This window comes from Phaethon lepturus, unplaced genomic scaffold, assembly GCF_000687285.1.
Source record: "Phaethon lepturus isolate BGI_N335 unplaced genomic scaffold, ASM68728v1 scaffold23344, whole genome shotgun sequence".
NCBI classification, from domain to species: Eukaryota; Metazoa; Chordata; class Aves; order Phaethontiformes; family Phaethontidae; genus Phaethon; species Phaethon lepturus.
Genome location: NW_010535825.1, coordinates 6,744 through 26,821, shown reverse-complemented (window position 1 = coordinate 26,821; position 20,078 = coordinate 6,744). Strand labels below are relative to the sequence as shown.

At 39.3% G+C, this 20,078-nt stretch overlaps 1 protein-coding gene across 1 annotated transcript; it reads right to left on the bottom strand.

Moving 5' to 3' along the window:
* Window positions 1-4,711: 4,711 nt before the first annotated feature.
* ANXA5 (annexin A5) lies at window positions 4,712-19,677 on the bottom strand (the record flags this gene model as incomplete). Its single annotated transcript, XM_010285990.1, has 11 exons — window positions 4,712-5,096; window positions 6,246-6,368; window positions 8,521-8,579; window positions 9,129-9,224; window positions 11,062-11,155; window positions 14,028-14,084; window positions 14,542-14,621; window positions 15,574-15,664; window positions 17,475-17,588; window positions 18,397-18,491; window positions 19,593-19,677. Coding segments are annotated over 11 exons (957 nt in total), but the record flags the coding sequence as incomplete, so codon positions are not given.
* Between the last annotated feature and the right edge of the window lie 401 nt (window positions 19,678-20,078).

Genomic DNA, 20,078 nt, shown 5'->3' with positions numbered 1-20,078 from the left:
GCGGGGATTTTACATGAAGAGTAATTCATTTCTTTAAAGAACAGGCAAATGTATAGCTATGGTCACAGTGATAAAATGGAAAAAAAACCCTGAGCTCTGAAAAGGTTCCATTTCTGAGGCACTTCTTTATACTTCTGACAAGACAAAAATCATCCTCAAAGTCAGCACCTCTATTAACAGCTTCAGCAGAGCTGAATTAGTTAAGGACTAATCCAATCTCATTTCTCTACATTCAGTCTCCAACAAGCTTGAAATGAAGATGCAGTAAAAACGTTTGTGCCTTGCCACTGGTCCGGCAGCCCCACCTCTCCCCAGCCCATTCCTCTTTGGAGGGTCTGGGGAAGGGGAAGAAAACATCAGCTCTGAAAGCTATCAAGTTTGCATTTCTAAAGGATACCAAAAATACCTATAGAGAACACAAAAGCTATTCTCTACACTCCTCAGGGTAATGACTCACTCTCCAATGCGCTGGACATACTTTGCTAAACTACGATTTTTAGATGTATTGTACACTAAATCAAAAAGGAGAAAAGAAATGTTATTACTGCTTAGGCTTTTCACGCATAGTATTGCCTTATTCATAAATTACTGCTTTCAAGACAGATTTGAGTAAATAAATGCCCATAGCAATTCCAGCTGTCATGGAGTAGCAAAGCGATAAAGAAACAATATGAACAGCACCACATTGGGTGATCCAGTGATACACGTCCACAAAATCCTGTTTAATTCTTAAAATTAACTCTATACTTCAGCACAAGTCTTTTCTTCTATTTTAGTTTCAGATTTAAAAGGCCTCAACCAGAACATTTTATCTAAATGGCTGGATTATCTAACAAGAAAATAAGCATCTCAGTTTAGTTTAACAAGCATTTATCACAAAACCAAATAAAACAAAACAGTATTTTTATATGCAGCGACAAAAAATTGAGCAAAAATATCAAGTCAATAAGGTAGTAAATTCTACTTTTTTTGGTCCAATACACTGTATGTAACAGTGCTAAGATAAACACTTTGCGATGAAAACAAATAGATACTGTATTTCTAGTAGTAAAATAGTATCTCCTAAAACACTTGGGGGGCAAGGGGGGAGAAAAAGGAGGGAGAGTAGGCTCTTCAGGCAAAACCAACAATATTTGACTTCTTGAGGTTTGCTTTAAAATAGATTCTCCGTAGGTAACAGGGTTGATTTAACTGCTCATGTTACAATTTGCTCTTGACTTAGCAAAGAGATTGGTAGGACTTATGAACACATCAGAATTGTGCCTGAAATGAACTGAACACAAGTTTTCATGAATCAAAATCAGAAAGTGGAGAGAAAAAAACCCCAAACACACCAATGATTAACTATTGCTACAAAGTAAGTAATTAATGCATGGGCAGCTATAGTTTAAAGTTATTTTAGGATTGCACTGTACTGGAGATTCCATATTTTGTATTCCTACAGGGAAGTTACATACAAAATACTAGAAATACTATAATTCAGTAAACTTCTTTCCATTGTAATTAGACTTCTTAAAGAAAGCACAGGTTGTCAGACTTTGCTTGCTCTAATTACTTCAAAAGGGAATTCCAAACGCTTCTGCACCATTTTCATCTTAAAACTTTCTGTAGATGGCTGATGCTATACTGACCCCTAACACAACTCCTGTTCAGAGTTACTATTTATAAATCCTGACAGTAATTCATTCAATTTAAGCCATGAGCATCAGCTTTGTGACAGTGGTCAACCTTTGCCGGAATAGCTTCACGTGCGAACCAATCATCACAGATTCTTCTGCCTTTGGGGAAGGAAACATAGCAGAAGTCTTCTTCAGACAGCACATGCTGAAGGATGCATCTCAAGTGTCAACAGAAAATGTTCAACAAAATCTACAAAAGGACCGGTAACAAATCATGAAGATCAGATGCTGTTTTCTTAAGAATTCTAAAGAAACTGAAAGAAGCTGAAAAATAAATATAGTGTCTAGTCTCCAGAGCAGTAGAAAGCAGCAAATGTGGCACCTTAGCAAAGACTGTAGAGGGATCTACAGGGCTGAGCAGTAGTTCCGACATCCACACTGAACAAAGGGATAAAAAAAAAAACATAATAATGAATACTAGGAGAGAAGATGATAAGTGTGATACATCACAGAAGAGCCAGCACAGCTTTTGGGGGAAGAAAGTCTTGCCCTCTACATCAATTCAAATTTTTTGAAAGGTCAATAAGGATACAAACAAGGCAGACAACCATCTCTAGGTAGACCTGATCCCACACAGCCACTTTCATAGCTGCTCACCAGCAATTACTTTGTGCATGATTTTACATCAGCAAATACTAACGCACTGAAGAAAGAAACAAGCAAAAAAAACCCCAACAACTTTCTCTCATCACAAGATATTTCTAGGCAGTGGTCATGCTAAGCTAATAGTGTGTGCAGCTGGCCATGTTATTCAAGGATGACTAAGTGCAAATTAACACACCTTGCTAACACATTTTGTAAACAGATGACAAAATGCAAAACTGACAAATGCTGAAAGTTAATCCCAGGAAGGAGGAGAAGAAAACAAAATTCTAACACATAATATAGTTTTTTCTTCTGCCAAACACCTAAAGACCTAAATAAAAATATTACTGCTTGAATATTATCACCGTTATATTATGTTATTTGGAAAACCTTCAATCATATTCCAAAACGCTATACTGTACCACTCTGACAAGCTGGTAAACACAATATAGACAGACAAGGTTTGTAACTGGTACAGTAGCAAACCACACAAACAGCTTAGCTATATCTAGACTGACTTCACGTCTTTACGCATAAAGTCTCAAATATATTTTATGTACATTTGGTTTAATTCTTAAGTAGCTTCTCTACTTCTGGTTTCTGCCCCAGTCTCCCTCACAGCCAAATAAAAGTAGAAGAGGAAATGTTATGATTAAGGAACAGTCATGAGATTCATGCGATCTGATTTCAAGCACCACCTTTGACTTCACATTCAGCCTGAATTTCTTAATTAGGGTCTGTACCTACAGAAAGCAATTTGAAGAATCCCTTTGTTAATATTGTGAGGCTCTTTTAATCCCAGGTGCAGTTTGTTACAGCAGACACCAATCCAGAGTAACCCAGCTTGAGTCCCACCTCCCTTTCCACAAAATTTCTTCTCACCCTGCACACATTGCTAGCCCTTCCCTCCACCAGCAGTGGCCTCACCAGATGTCTCAGTGAGATATTGAGGGCATCAGGCTGTAGCTGTGTGGTTGAATTCTGCCAGTCCAGGGCCCCAGATCAGTTCACCCAAAGGGTCGATCAGAAAAGCTTCAGTGCCAGTGTGTAGGAGAGGTGGGAACATGTAGCCTGAAGAGGAGGGCAGGGCAGGATTATAGCAGCACCATTTAGATCAGTTTAAACTATGATGGAGATGCAAACCACATCCACAGCCAGCCCACATACAGCAATGACATGGAGAATTCAGTAAACTGGCCAGGAGGAGCAGAGAAAGGCATTTAACTGCCTCATTAAAAAAAATTTTACAAATCAGTTGTGCTGGTTTTAAGTCTCTATCTTAAATTTGGTCAAAAGAAACAAGGAAGAGAAAGAAAGTGAAAGTGAGAAAGTGAGAGTGCATGAGCAGGAAGGAGTGAGTGCATGTGTGCAAGAGAATGGAAAACGAAGGTTTTAGAATGGATTAGGCTTTAGTTAACATATTTACTTATAAAAAGAGCTTTCATATTTTACATTGGAAACCAAGTACTTATTAGCAAGAGATCATGACAGTAATAATTCAGAATTATAATGTAAAAAAATAAAACTTTACATTTATTCAATATGAAAATTTAAAAGCTCTTAATAAACTGTGAAGAATCAATTTCAACAGATTATTAAAATGTGCAGTTTCTACAGCTGATATATGTGACTAACCGATACGCTAAGTTTAGAACCGTGACGTTTAGACCTTATAATGCATGAAACAGAAGTCTCTTTATTCTCCTTCACACATGCCAATTTAATTTTCAGAGCCAGCCATAAATGATAAACTAACGTGGTGAATTTAAGGCGGCCTCTGTAACAGGCTGGTGCTTCTCTCACACTCCGCTTTGCTCCCCGCTAACCTGATGAGAGAGCGGAGCTGCAACCATCTTCTTTTTACCCGAGGTCCCTGAAGTACAGATCACTGTCTTCTCATCTCTTCTTCACCTGCTTCCATCCCAGAAATCTTCAACCAGTCCTACAACTGCAGTGTATCTGCTCTATTTTGGCACTGTGCAAACAGCTCTCCTTCCTTCCCCCAGCTTTGGAGGAGAAGAAAAAGACAAAGCAGCACAAAATGAGAATGCAATGCCCCGCAAGTACCAATAATTTGGTATTCAAGCTATATTGAACAGCAGCATCACCACAGCACCCATATACTAGACATCAAGACATACAGTTGCAAAACACTATATATATACTTAAAAGCCTGCATAGTAGTAGGAAAAATATACCAACAGTTTGAAGCAGTGGAATCGTATGAAAGGGAAAACAGATCTTTGCCCATTAAAAACCACACACAACTGATGAGAGGGAAAAAATTTATTGGTCCTTTAGATTTCCAATGATTGCTTGTATTATCTTCAGCAAATCTCATTCAAATATTACATACAAAGGATATCTTTTCTTCATTTGCAATGTTAAAGCTAAATTAACATTCAGTGGAAATGTAAGGAATAAAAGCAAAAAAAGATAACCCTCAAATTATTAGTGAAATATATGATTTTTTTTTTCCTATTTCAGCAAAACACTTGCAAAGAACTGGGTTCTGCACTCAGTACCCATCTTCCATGAAGATGACTCTCTCATACTCACAGAAGGCACTTGAAATTCCTGGAAGTTGGGATGTCAGAAGGAGGAGGGACCAGCTATCGCTTGGATAACAATATGCTCATTTTTAATAAGTGCAATACTAGTATAAATTCAAACAGCCACAAAGCATTAAGATACAAAAACTTAGCTAGACATGCTAACTAAAGGGCTGCAAAGCTGGAGTACAACAAATCCTTCGTGTCACTGTCACCATTACTCATCATCTCCACCACAGAGGAGCAGGAGTGCTTTCCTGTAGTCCCCAGATGTATCTTTCTGTTAATGTAACAGACCAGTCACCATGAGTCACAACCACAGAAATGTGAAGACAAGCAGTAGCCAAGGAGGACTCAAACAGATTATACATTTGTCCCACCCACAGGAAATCCACTTGGATGACTCTCCACTCAGAAATGACGCAAGGAAATTCTCTGACTCTTACGTTGGGAGCTATATTTACACAGACAGACTTTCAGATACACAAAAAGCCTCCAAAAGCTTTACTAGATCCGAGCTATCTATTAGAATGCATTCGTCTGCAAGTGAGAAAGTCCAAACAAAGCAGAAGCCCAAAGCAGCACCAAAAGCAACTGCCTTTAAATGTGCAAAGTGCACCTGCCATCACCTAGAAAGGCCCCAGCCCTGCTCCCTGTAATTAATAGGGAGCTCCACTACTAATTCCACAGGACAGCTGTATGGGCCCGACCGACAGTGCCAAAAGCAACTCCACCCAGCCTAATTAAGAGAGCATAATGTTAGGAATTATAACAGAAAAATCCTAAAAAGCGGAATTAAAATATTAAAAATAAAACAAAACACCCCCAAAAAATCCTAGTGAGAAAAAAAAAAAAGGCATTTTGAGTTTAACTCTGCAGCAACAGCTGGCTCTGGATTTCTTGCTGGCTCTTTCCTTTCCTGCTCCTTCCCATCCACTCAAAGGAGATTATGATTCAGGCTGATTCCGCAGTGAAATGCTTTCCACTTTGAAATGGTGCAAAAGGTTCCCCACCACAGTCCAAGATTTAAACTTCAACCCTGTGATAATTCGAACTCCCAACCCCAATTTTCTTTCTCTAGAGCCAGCACCCTCTCTGATGCACTGAAAATCAGAAGGAACCCAGACAAGAAAAAGGAAATGAAGCAGTAGCTAAAAATGGTGTATGATTCAGAAAACCACATCTGCTCTCATAGTGAACACTGGAAAGAAACCTTTAGCTTTTCATAGGAAGTGTCCTGCACTTAAATGACGCTTTGTGGTACTTCACAAAACTGCAGACCAACTACCACTGCTCTCAGAGTACCCTGTGTTGTCCAGCTCTAACGGCCCCTTCCTTAAAACATCCACCCCTTCCATAAAAATAAACAATGGAAACAATGACATCTCTATCACCCCCGTCTTCTCTGACAACAGAACAGCAATTTTACCTGAATCATTTGATGCAATGATTTTGCAAAATTCTTTCTGAGTTCTTGTCTAATATCCAACAGATCAATTTCACTTCTTGAAACCATGACTCTGATCAGGGTATCATCATCAGTGCCAGCCCCCTAAAGAGAAAAGTTTAAATAATATTAAAATATGAGTTTGTTCTGGACAAATGGTGTAGCAAAACAACGAATAGACAACAAGAGTGCAACATGAAAGCACCAAGTGCAACAAGTGGTGTCTCAAAACACTCCTGCACATTTCTACTCCAAAACAGAGAACATTTGGCACACTGTCACAAGACATTCACACTGCAATGTGGAGTACAGAGGACCGACCATGCAAGGTGTTCTAATCCCCTGGACTTCTATGAAGTGCCATGTGGTCAGACCTCCTATTTCATGTTTCATCTCACAGGCTTCAACTGTGAACACCCATATAAATTTCAAATAATCCAGTTCCAAGATTACACAGTAGTACATCTGATCACCATGATCAGAATCACATGCAAATCACCTTTTCAATGCAGCCTGAGACTGTAGAATTGCAGTCAGTTCTGAACCTGGGTATATAAATCCTAACAATGACTAATACAAAGCATGTAACATTGTACAGCAAGACACAGGCAGAGCAACTCATTCCACAAATTATCCAGCTGTTTATTATGAAGGCAAGCTTCATAAACTTTTTCCAACCACGCAGACATGCTCCACTCTTTTATTTATCTCTATTGCTTTCAACATTTTAAGCTCCTGTGCTGGCAGGCTGTGCCAGACTAACATCCTGACCCCTCCTGCTCAGACAAGTCAGACGTCACACAAGCTGAAGCAATGCAAATTTTCACATGCTGACCTGCTAATGCACCTCAAGGAAGGACTTGACAGAGCCCCCACGATCATCTTCAGCCTAACGTCCAGGGTCACTCAATCCTTCGACTGGGTGTAATATTCTTGGATTACATCTAAAAATGCCCTAAAGCTGCTCAAAAGTTATGCCATGAATCCAGTGGTTTCCAAGTAGCATTTGACATTAGAATGTGGTAAAAGCCAAGGTCTGCCCAATCTAATCATGAAAGCAAACCCTGCGTGTTGTAGAACTTTATCATGCCAAATTGATTAATTAGAAGTACTAACTCTTCTGCCAAAGTAGTAAATTATGACCTTTCTTATCTCAAGTGCTTGATTTTTATTTATATTAAAAAAATAATTGGGGATATCACCAGCAGACATTAATCAGGACCCTCATAATAGAAATGTAAAACATTCTAAAACCTACAGCAAAAGACTTTCTATCGCGTTCTTTAAAAAATAAAAATGAATAAATAGATAAATAAGAAAAAAGTAATCCTCCTCATACAGCTCTCAGCATACTGGTATAATATTTTGTATTTTCCATCTGAACCTTATTTTACATTGGTAACTACAAAAGCTGTAAAGCAGCTTTTAAAAATTAAGCTATCATTTCATCTCTTCTCACTAATTCTCATGCTGACACCTCATCAACACAACCATCTGGTGACATACATACTTCAGTGCTTTTCAGCAAGGGGAAGGGAGGAATTCTTCAGGGAAGCTGTTAACTTCCTTGAAAACAATAGACTACCTACCTCGGTTTTAATTAACATTAGCCATTGTGAGTTGAAAATACAGTTTTCCCTGCTTATCTCTTCCCATCCAAGAGAAGGCAAAGCCAACAGAAACACAGCTGTGCTGCTGATGGGATTCCCCTGCAGAGTCTTTTGTAGCTGTTTAAGTCTCTTTCCTTTTTCTCTGACAAGTTTCTTTACCTTCTCAAAATGGGATGGATAGTCATCAAAACGTGTTTCAAAGCTAACTACATCTTCAGTCTGTAAATATTCATCTCCAAAACAAAAAGCACTAAATCTGAACAATCTACAATTTAGTTTTTGGTCATCTTTACTTCCTCAATATATCCACCACCTAACGACACGGTAGTCTTTATTTAGCTGAAGGTGCCCAGTGGATCTAGCCAGACATTTTCCAATGTAACAAGACCAAGTCCAAAACCAGCTGGTGAGACTGATGTTTCCTGTAAAAGATTTATGGTCTGACAAACTTACGATGAACTCGAAGTAAAGCTTATGAATTGTTTGTATCCTCTCCCAGATGTGCATTCCCCAAACCTTTTGCAGATGCTTAGCAACAGAGTATCCTGTTGGCATTTACAGTGAAAGAAGAAGTGAAGAACAAGCAAAAGGGAGAGGAATTGTAGCTGGGGGAGATGGAAAGTGACACGTGGAGAACATCTGCATACCTTCATGGAATAATACAGAGTCTCAGCAAAATAGGCAGGCACGCTTCGGATGCATTTCACTGAAAAAAGACGAAGGATTAAATTACTGATTGTTATTCAATACAGTACAACCTTTCACTGTCAAGACAAGGTGTGTGTCACTAGATCATTCTCTCCAGTGTGGAACACTAAGTATACAGCTGCCAGCTAGTCTGTTCCTCTGCTACAACTCTTTGGGTTCTAGGAGTTAGAATGCACCATATATTTCTAATAGAAAAGAGACTTTGCCAGTCAAACTCTACTCCCACTTACAAATCTATGACATTGTCCTAAATGAGATGCCAGAGATACAAATGAGGGCAGAGTTTTGTCTCACTTTCTGACAGAGGTGCACAGTTCCTGACCCAACAGAATGCAGTTCGCCACCATCCCCTGGCCCACTTCTTCCCCACCCCACCATCTATTGAAAGAAGAATAAAGGCCTATTCTCTAGATAGAAAAATAGATCCCAGGTGATTAACTTTAAAAAGTAACCATGTTTTCATGCAACTTCCTATACTAAGTGCAATTTAAGAAGGCCTGGGAGTAAATGAAGAAGGCCAGTTCTAAATCTATTAAGACTTAATTACCAACTGCCAAAAGCAGCTTCTCCAAATCACCAGAGGTTTCACGGTCAATGGTCTCTTCAATTTGAAAGCCGGAAATAGTCATGTATTTGTCAAATACTGCGAAAGAGAAAGTGTGCTTAATCACATATATAGCCAGCATTTCTCCCAGTATCCTCCCCAGTACAGGTTAATGCTGTCTGTATCTCATTATCCACAGCTCAAGCACTATCGTCCACTCATTCTTCCCTCTGCCCCATTTTAAATACCTACTTCCTACCAGATTGCTACTATATAACCCAGTCCTGTAACTGGGGAGGAGCAACCCCAGGCACCACCACATGCTGGGGGTCAACCAGCTGGAAAGCAGCTTTGCAGAAAAGGACCCTTGTGGTCCTGGTGGGCACCAGGTTGAATATGAGGCAGCAGTGTGTCCTAGTGGTAAACGTGGTGAATGGTGTCCTGGGCTGCATTAGGAGGACTGTTGCCAGCAGGTCAAGGGAAGGGATCCTTCCCCTCTGCTCAGCACTGGTGAGGCCACAACGGGAGTGTGGGGTTCAGTTCTGGGCTCCCCAGTACAAGAGAGACATGGAGCAACTGAAACGGGTCCAATGAAGGGCCACTAAGATGACTAAGGGACTGGAGCATCTCTGCTGTGAGGAAAGGCTGAGAGAGCTGGGACTGTTCAGGCTGGAGAAGAGAAGGGTCAAGTGGGAATCTCATCAATGTGTACAAATATGTGAAGGGAGGATGTAAAGAAGACAGATACAGCCCCTTTTCAGTGGTGCTCAGTGCCAAGACAGGAGGCAATGGCCACAGGAGGTTTCCTGTGAACATCAGGAAATACTTTTTTCCTGTGTGGGTGACTCAGTACTGGCACAGGTTGACCATGGAGGTTGTGGAGTCCTTGGAGATGTGCAAAAGCCAGCTGGACATGCTGGGTAGCCTGCTCTAGGTAGCCCTGCTCAAGCACAGCTGGACAAGATGACCTCCAGAGGTCCCTTATAACCTCAACCATTCTGTGATTCTGTGAACACATCCAATGAAAGGGTGCAGGGAGAAAAGGGAAAGGGAGAGAAGGGAAGTTTTAGGAAATTATAAGCATTTTTCCCAGGGTGCAGCTATCATTTAGTCTGAAGCTACGATCTTGTCTACACTGGGCTACTGCATCAAATCAACTTCACATAAACTGGCCTACTGGCAGTCTGTTCAAGTCTGTGTTCATAACTATCCCTAAGACCTGAGTTTTCTACGAAATCTTGCATTTCTATTGTGCTAAGTACATGTTGGGTGCATCAAAACAAACTTTAGGATTACTTTAATGCAAATAATGGTAAAAAAACAAACAGTAAAATCACAAATCAAATGACCTTTGAAAATCCAAATGAATCCAAAGATTCATAAAGGAAAACAGAAGGATTGGAGAATCAAAGCAAAGCTTACTGGTCATTATTTCCAATGGCCTAAACAGCTTGGTAAAACAGACTTATGAATGGGTAAGGAGCAGGGGGAAAAAAATTACTGTCTCTTTATTAACAGCTAATAAAGTATGGACCTATAAAAGGGTTGATCTTTTCAGGGCTGGATCTCCATTAGACTATGATGACTCATAACAGACTCTCAGCATCACTTCTACTGCCACGACCTCTTTCAAAAGGGGAAAAAAATAGATAAGCATCCAGAAAGAAACACCCCAGATGTCCCTCAGATCTATTGCACCACTCCTTCACTCCCTAGCACTCTCCTTCTCCCTAGCAGGAGATCACCACTGCTAGGGGAGACCTGAACTACAGGAAACAAACTTAAATGTATTAAGTAGATGGAAGAGGCAATTAAAGATTTCTGGGTTGGACAAATGTGGTACCGGAAACAACTTTTCTACCATTTCTACCACCAGCTGGGTAACACTGAGACTTCAAGCAGAAGTTTTCAAGCATACACAAACTGTACCACCTACCCCTCCTTAAATGGGAAACGCTTCTGGTTCCCAAGATGGTGATGAACTTTTCTTCATCTGTTCCCCATTTCAGCTCTCCAGCTCTAAACAAAACCTATCGTAAATTCAAGAGATCAAAACAACAGCATTTGTTAGATGTCCACACTCCCTGTTGAAAAGCTCTATTTGACTCACTCTAAGGAGCATTAAACTTACTAACAAGTGATAGCTGGACAGGAAAAATGAAATAAAATTGCCCAGTACTGAACTGACTTTAGAAAGAAACAAATGGTAAATTCTGAAATCGACTGAAATCATTTACATGAGGAACACAGCTTAAGGCCCTAAAATTGACTGTGCACATAGTCTCTTTCATAAACCTCATAAACCTGAATTCTTCTGAAACTGTGATAATACAGGAGATAAAAACCATTCCCAATACTGCTTTTTCTGGGGTTTGGTTGTTTTTTTTTTTTTCTTATTTCCCCTTTTTCAAATCAGACTAGCAAAACTTTATTACATGATGACTCATATCAATGGGAGAACCATGCTAACTTGGCTCAGGAGGGAGTTTTCCAAAAAGGAGGGAAAGATGGATTTAGAAGCTCTCAGAAACAGGATTTGTGGGCTGTTCTTAGCCATATGAAACCAGATCTGTAACAGATTTTATCATTTTAGCACATTCATTGCTCTTCAGGCAAGTCTTTCTTCAATGCAAACAACAACTGGGCCATTAGCAGCATTTAGGAAAGTAAAGCACTTCTAAAAGTTGGAATAAGGGGGAAAAAATGAGAAAGGAAAAAAAATTTCAGAAAACTACATTAGTTCCTTCTCCTGACACTCAGCAGGTTTTTTCCAAACTGTATGCTAATCACCATGTAAGAAGAAAGGTTTGTACATATTGTTGTATATAGTATTTTTTTCTCCTTCAGCGAGCAGAGGACAGGCAAACAGGTTACCACCTATATTCAGGCAATCTATTATTTCTTAGAAAAATCCCCACAACCAAATCTGCTGCATAGCAATGCTGTTGGCCATTTTCTGTCCATATTATAAAACCTGAATGGGATGTTATGAATTTCCTATTTACGTTTGTCCCACAATCCTATTCTAAATGTATTTGTGACTGCTGCATGCTCTTTTTAATAGTAGCGGTACAGAGCACAAAAGAATGTGCGTGGAGAAGTATTATGGCATCGCAAGGCTATTTATTTCAAATAATATATGCTAAGATCTTCAAACGCCATGAATGCATTTCTTTAGAGATACTAAGAAGAAGTGAATGGCATTTTATGTAAGCTCTACATTTTTACCTGCCTTGCCACTGTGCAATACCCAAAACATACATCAATTGCACAACTTTAAAAAAAAGTGATATTCACAAAATCTCTTCCAAAAAGTTAAACTTTCTCATTCAGGAATCACAGGCAAAAAATAATTAAAAATAAGTAAAAAGGCTGCCCTCTAATGTATCAAATCCTTCCCAGAATATCATACTAATAAGAAGAAACATTGTGAAGCCAAAAATAGTCTTACATTTGCACAGTCACATACCTCAATTCTGACCATCTGTACTCAGCAATAATAATTTAAAAATTCCCCGAATCTGTTCCAGCTATGTTAAATGTTGAATGTAAAGGTATCAGTGTGAAGAGAAATGTAATGGAACACTTCTCTGGCTCCCAGCTCAAACTAAATGTACATAACAAACCACAGAGACCATTTAGAAAGCCAGGACTTTTTCTACATCTAGGTATCATGCATGCTAAGTTTAGATGCTCATTTAAAATCAATTAAAGAGGCCAAAAGGAATCTACCCACCAAGGCCTGTGGTTCATGAGTTTCTTCAATTACATAAGCCCAGCTAATGGCAGGACTGATGCAATTTCATGAAACAGTCCAATTCATGACTCAAGCATTTGCCTCACTAATTTTCAAGCTCTAGTTTCCACAGGATTAATTTTAATAGCAGGAGAACAATGCTTTCTGAATTTACATAACACAGGATAGGCTTGTGCCAATAAAATACATTTTGCCAGTCTGTCTCCATCTTGCCCTGCTATCAGGAGAATGTTTTATTGATCTGGTATTCTGCTTTTCTTCCTTGCCACCTTGAGCAATCCATATATTTTCTTTCATCTCAACTGACAATTTATGAAAGAAAAATGTCTAGCCCAGAGTCATCTGAAATAACCGAGAAGAAACGTGCATTAAATGAGTTCTGCTGTCAAATCGCTGAAATATTGACCATCACTATGACTAACAACAAAGCCAATAGCATCCAGCAAGAGACTGCATCAAGGATGCTAACTTACTGCTGGCATTTCTCTTCCTGTCTAGAACACAGGTTTAGTGATCGGTGACAACATCACGGACAATACTTGCAGAGGGTAACACAGGAGTCCCTAGAAACTCTTTAGAGGCAATTCTTAAGACTGTCATCTGGTTACAGTAAAGCAGAATATTTGGTGTATTTTCTCTTTTTAGTATTTCAACCTCTATGGAGGCAACCCTCGCCGAATAGCATTAACGTTTCACTATGACATGTATACAACACATGGTATGTAAGGATTGAATTCAGAGAGAAGTTCAAGTCAGATATTAAGGAATGAACTGTTAACATCTCTGAGTTTTCCAGCAGAGGGTTGTTCAGCTTCAAAGTCTCAGAAATCATAATTCTCTCTTCCAGTGATCTAATCACTGTTCCATTCAGGTACCTCATTAAGTCATAAGCAAAACAAGACATGCTTTACACCAAAATGTGAAAGTGCCAAAAATCTTGATCCCAATGTTTCAGGTTTTGACACTTCTTTTGTCCAGAGTGTATAAAAGCACAGGAAAATGTATTAAGAAACACACACAGAGAACATTAACAATTTCTCCCTCACATTTGAATTCTAGCTGTATACTCTCTTTGCAAGAAAAGAAAAATTTCAAAAAAATTTCAACTTGTAGAAATACCCCAAAAAAACAAGTCATTCACCCACCTGAGCATCCTGCTCAACAAGACCCTCATCAACTCTGCCATCAGGATCTCTATTCGCCTAAAGAGAATTTTTAAAAGTTGTTAAACTGAAGAATCAAAAGTTGAATCAAAAAACAACTTATCTGTTATATTGAGCCTGTAAGAGTTACTGTGAGAAGTCAACCCCTAATTGATCTTCTCCAAATTCACCTTGTTTTTCCCTTCTGCTTGTGTATGTCTTTATGAAATAAATGTTCTCTTCTTCTAATGCCTTCAAAACCTCATGTAGCAGGCATTCTGTTATACCCATGAGCATCACAGAATTTTTTTAATTCAGTGATGTGGAAATAACCCATAATGAGCTCAAGGCTGACCCTGCAGGTCAGGTGAAGTGACTCAGTTTCAGAACCAATCCTGCCTATCACCAGATCTATCTAGAATCACAGCTTAGTAGGCAGAAAGTGATAAGTGTACATCAGACAGGAAAATAGACGTGAAAATCATACACAAATGCCTGCACACAAAGAGATACTGACCTGCAGCAGGACCACCAGCAGTCTCTGAAAATAGCCTGATGTTTCTCCTGTAATCTTATCCTCCAAGTTGGCCTCATACTCTGCAAAAGAGCAATACCCATTCACCACTTTACAGACTTCCTCACTATTTTGATAAAGCAACGAAAAGCAAAAAGTTAATTTGACTCACAGCATGTAGAATCATTTATCAGAAACAGCTTTAACAACTAGGACATATTCTGCTTTTGCTTATAACCTAACATAACTGTAAAAGAGGTGAAAAGATAGCACCTCGCACCTAGTATCAGGAGCAGATTATTCAAAATATTTTGAAATACAAGGTAACATGCATAGATTCAGCTCTTTAAGGAACTAAAGAGCATATAGATGTGGAGTTATGCTAAAATATGGCAGTCTCACAACTGTACAATTGTGAGCCCAGAAAAGTCTAGTAGTAATAAATTTTGCTAGTGGAGACTCTTAAGTTTTGCCTCGAACTTTATTAAGACCTGAGAATTTCTTGTGAGGCAGGAATCTGCCTAAAGGTAAAAGAAATGTGTTGAATTAAATGCTGCCTTAAAAAAAACAACCCCACAATCACAGGGTAAAAGCACATACTCCTGTGAACAACCAAAAAGCTGCATCTGCTTTAGTGAAAATGCATGTGAACAGAACACTGAGCAAAAGGCAAAAAATCACTTCTAGTTTTTTTGTGTGATACCTGTTTTCTAGTCTACAATTATTAAAAAATCTCTTTCAGTCAAAGGGATGAAAATAATGGGTGAAAGAAGGAAATGCATTTGAATGAATTCTAACTATAAAGCACAAAACACCATAACCTTTAGTCATAGCCCCGAAATAAAAACTGTTGTAGTTTACAATCCAAACTCTAGTTTCTTTCAAGATGAAAGTTTTGCAACACAGCAGAAAGAAATTCCACTTATTGGACACATTCATCACTTCAGAGATAGACGTTACTTGAAAGATGAGCTAAAAATCATATTAAGAGAACTGAACGGAGACCCTAGAACTTTATTTTATACAGAACTTTACCTTGCAGATAAACCTGTTTAATATTCTGCACTTCTGCAGGTGTTCTGGAGGCAAGAATTTCAGTCAACACTTTCTCATTGGTTCCTGCGCCCTGAAGGGGTGCAAGTATAAATCAGTTGATGGAATAACAAAAGGAAAACAAGAATTCCCTTTGACAATCAAAAGCAAGTATCAGCTTATAGACTTGGACCAAATAAAGAAAAATAATTTTCTTCTTTCTGGTATTTTGTGGGGGTTTTGGAAAGAATTTCTTCCATTTCCAGCTTAATTGTTTTCAAAACCAACCCGACACTTCATAAAGGCTCACTGCTGCAGTGTTCAGATGAGCCCTTCCATGTTCAAGCACACCCAGATATGCCTCAGTTCTTCGCTATTACAGTCAATGACATCAAGGTAAGTGAATGAATAGAGTAACAGTATCCATTTTAGCTCGAGTTCATATACTGTCTTTCATCAATTAGTACACAGATAAACATAGAGCCATCCAGCAACAACCTTCACCCTTCTATGAATTGTGCTATGTTAAACCCATTCTCTCTTCCACTGGAAACACATTTTACAATAGGATTGCTAACCCAGATAGTTAAAGCTGCTGCACTCTAATTACAGCAGGGATAACAGGCACTCCTCACTTTTACAAGGATAAAATTTACAAAAGCCAAGCCAGTATCTTGTTTCCACAAGTCTCAGTCTACTTGTAAGAATAAGCCACTGCTCTTTACTCTTCAAAAGGAGTCATTTCACAAAAGCAACACTGAAATACAATACCGTGTATTTTTTTCCTTCAGTGTGTTATTTACAACCTTTTCTGTAAAGAAAATCCAAATACTAACTGCATAAAAACATATCCAACTGCATACAAAGATATCCAAAATACAAATCTGCCAGGTTACATCTACCCATTTTCAAAATACAGATTGTTTCAAGAATATGCCTACTCAACAAGTGGGGCAGGCACAATTTTATTAGCTCTAATCTAAGTAGCAGTGGTGAAAACTGATAGGACAATCTTCAGCACAGACTTATTGCTCGTAGCTGAGTTGTTATCTTGCGCTGAGGTCTCTGCTATCACATCTTCTTTTCTGTTGTTATCCACCTTAGCTGAATTGCAGCTAGTATTGACATCTCTTCCTGTGCAGACACATTCTCTGAAATCCTATGATCTTGTGTTTAATAACATTTTTTGCAAGTGACAAGAACAAAACCACTCTTATTTCACTATGCCCATTTTCCCTCCTACATCTATCTGTTCTGTCATTTCCTTGTCAGTCTTTAACTCCTAAGTCAACAAGAAGAGCCTGGTAATACATTTTTTTCCTTTCAGTCAACACGGCCTTTATCAGTTTCTTTGCCAGGTGCCATCTCCCCTTCCCCCACTGCACATAAAACATTACAGAAAATTTCCAGGACTAAAGTTGCTGTCATCTGAGATACCATTTGTTGGGTCATGGGTTCATGAGCACTAGCTTGCACAGTTGACTAAAGCCTACATATTAACCAGCTGGTCATCAAGGATCTTGGGATTTTACGTGTTAAGTGCCACCCAGCCAAGCACTACCTGACACTAGTCAAGTTCAGTGTCCTCTACTTGAATCAACAAGTTCTGTGAAGAATCCAGAGACATCCAATTCCTGAATTTGCACAGGCTGATGATATCACACAGGTGTGACAGAGGGGGGGTGGAATTAAATAGGACCACATGGAAGAAAACACATCAAAATATCTACACATACAGATTGTAACTTGTTTGTTTACCTGGCCTTCCCACAAAGGCGCTACATGTATTCAGCTAAAGAGAAATAGCATTCCCCTTACCAACCAAAAGTGCATTCCTAAAAACCAACAAAAGACTAACAAACATTTCATATAATGCATTAATTCCCTTCCCTCACTCCTCTTACCTTGATGGCATGCTTCAGTGCATGAGCATCAAAAATATATGTTGGTCTCATCAAAGATACCATCAATGTTTCAAATTTGCCGGTAAGTTCTGATTTCAGGTCATCTACAAGATCCTAATGCAGAACAAACAGTGCTGTATGAACAAGGACTAACCATTTTAAATGGGTGCATGTGTATCTGGAAGCTAGAGGACTCTGGAGACACATCAAAAAGTGGAAGGCAAAGGGCTCTCTCTGTTTTAATAGGTACCTGAGCTGAAACAAATGTAGGCAAATAAGGCAGAAGAGAAGGATACGTGGTATCACATACTGTGATTTATTTCTTTTTCTTCAATATAGAAAGTCTCTAAACCCTAGCTGTTCACTGCACTTGCTATTTGAAACACAGGTTACCAGCCAGAATATTAAAGGATCCAACAATGCTGGAAGAAAGAAACAAACTGCCTTTGCTTTGAACTCACTTATAGCTTTATTTACCAATATACTTGGTTTTGTTCTCTCCTGCAGTATTAGGCAGCTTTATTTCTGTCACATTTGCTAGCTCTAGAAAATTCTCTTCCTGCTACGACCTTACATTGCAGACCTTGCATCGAAATATAACTGCTTCCATACTGAGAAAGAGATCAGTACTAAAAGCATACTAACTAATAGGAGCTTTTGCACAAAAACCTAAGGCATACTGACATACTGGACCGAAATACAGAAAAAGGAAGCAACTTCCTTGTGCTAGCCTAAAAGGAATACTCTAACCTTGCCAGCAATTAAGGATAGAGCAGGGTCAAGGACAGAGGAAGAAGAAGCAAAAGCAGATTTTCGTCGAAGGAACCTTTTATAGGGAGCGTGATGTATGTGCCTCACAGTTTTAAGTAATCATCATAGGCCACATTCAGCTCATTTCTAGAGGTATTTTTCTTCTTCTCACCCTGCCAAATAAGGTTTTAAAGGCAGATGCAATTTCTTGACGCTGAGCATTGTTTCTGCTGGTAAGGATCTTCAGAATGGTTTCTTCATCGGTCCCTGAAGTTAAAAAGAACAGAGTTACAAACACACTCTAAAAAACAAACAGCAGCAGCACACACTCAAAAGGCAATGAAAGATGCTTTGATGTAGATGTTTGTCTACTGACAAACAGTAGAAGCATTTAAGTAACAAATGTCACCATGTCCCAAGCTGAGCTGCCAGGTTTGGTGTTCTGCTCTTGCAAAAATATGACTGGAAGACCTACATGTTGTTTGTTCTCCATCAGTGCTCTGTTCCAGACACTGCTCCCAGCACCCCAGGCATCAGCTGTAACATTTAGTCACAGTCTGTATTCTACAGAGGAGCCTTGCCTTTGGGCTCACCAAGGGATTTATTTTAAAATAAACAATCTGCCTACTCCCAGCAAAACTCAGTCCAGTAAACCCAAACACCCCGGTGTACAGACGTGCAGAGATATTATCCATTTTATACACTATAGGTTGCAAGGTAGCCCTCACGACGCAGCATCTTGCTAGCCCTACTGAATTTGTCAATAGACTGAGGTGTATCACATTTCCCTTCTTCCCCTCCTTCTGCTTCCTCCCGCAGGCGGCTTCAAAGAAAGCAGCAAATTAAGATTTGTTCTCACAGGGAAGTTTTGGGGCAGAAAGCTACAGCATGAGTCTACAGACCATTTGTTAGTCTACATTCATGCTGTGTGCTTGTATTCTTTGTTCACAGTAACTGCAATATGCTTACGCAGCTCGAGACCGAGGGGACTGGCTCACGAGAGCTTTTTTCCCCAAGCACAGAGCTTCTACTATACTGTCATAACCCTCCACAGTTGTAACCTGTAAATCCACAGTCTAGCTTACGGTGCAGTAAAACTCTGTGCAGACGAGCCCGTGGAATATCAATTTTTAATGGGGAATGTGCAAACTGCCTTCTTTTTTCCCTTATGCTAACCTAAAAATAAACATCCTTGAAAGCAGCAGTCAAAACTAGGACACGCCCAGACTCCTGCAGTCCTGGGGTTGTCATTCCATGGCATGTAGACACACGCCCTACCCTCATCTGCTAATATAAAAAATGAGTTCAGAAAGGATGTTTTCAAAGGAGTGAGAGCCCTTTCCTGTTCGTAAAATAAATTATTCTTACCCATTCCCTTCATGGCCTTACGAAGAGCTTCTGCATCAGCTCTGGCATCAAAAGGAGAAAAGGCTGTCACGGTGCCTCTCGTGTACTACAGGAGGCAAAAGGGAAAAATCCATGAAACAGAAGATAGCATCTTTCAGTTCGCCATATATGAGCTCAGACTAAATTTGAATCCAGAATCCAAAAGATGATAGCATTTTTCTTGCAATTATCTGACTAAATATCAGTCTGCAGGTATTTAAACACAGCTCTCACTCAAAAGGTACTACTATGGTTTTACTCAGCAGTACACCAGCTAAGTTCAGGTATATCTACATAATAATAGTTTGCAGGACTGGTATTTACAACACTGGAGCCTGAATACAGGAAAAAGACTAGGAAATTATAATTTGTTAAAAAAAATGTGGGAAATTAATTGCACAAATCACGTATGCTAGAAAAGCTGCACAAAGATCCAAGACACATTTGGAAATAAGAACTTCCTCTCCT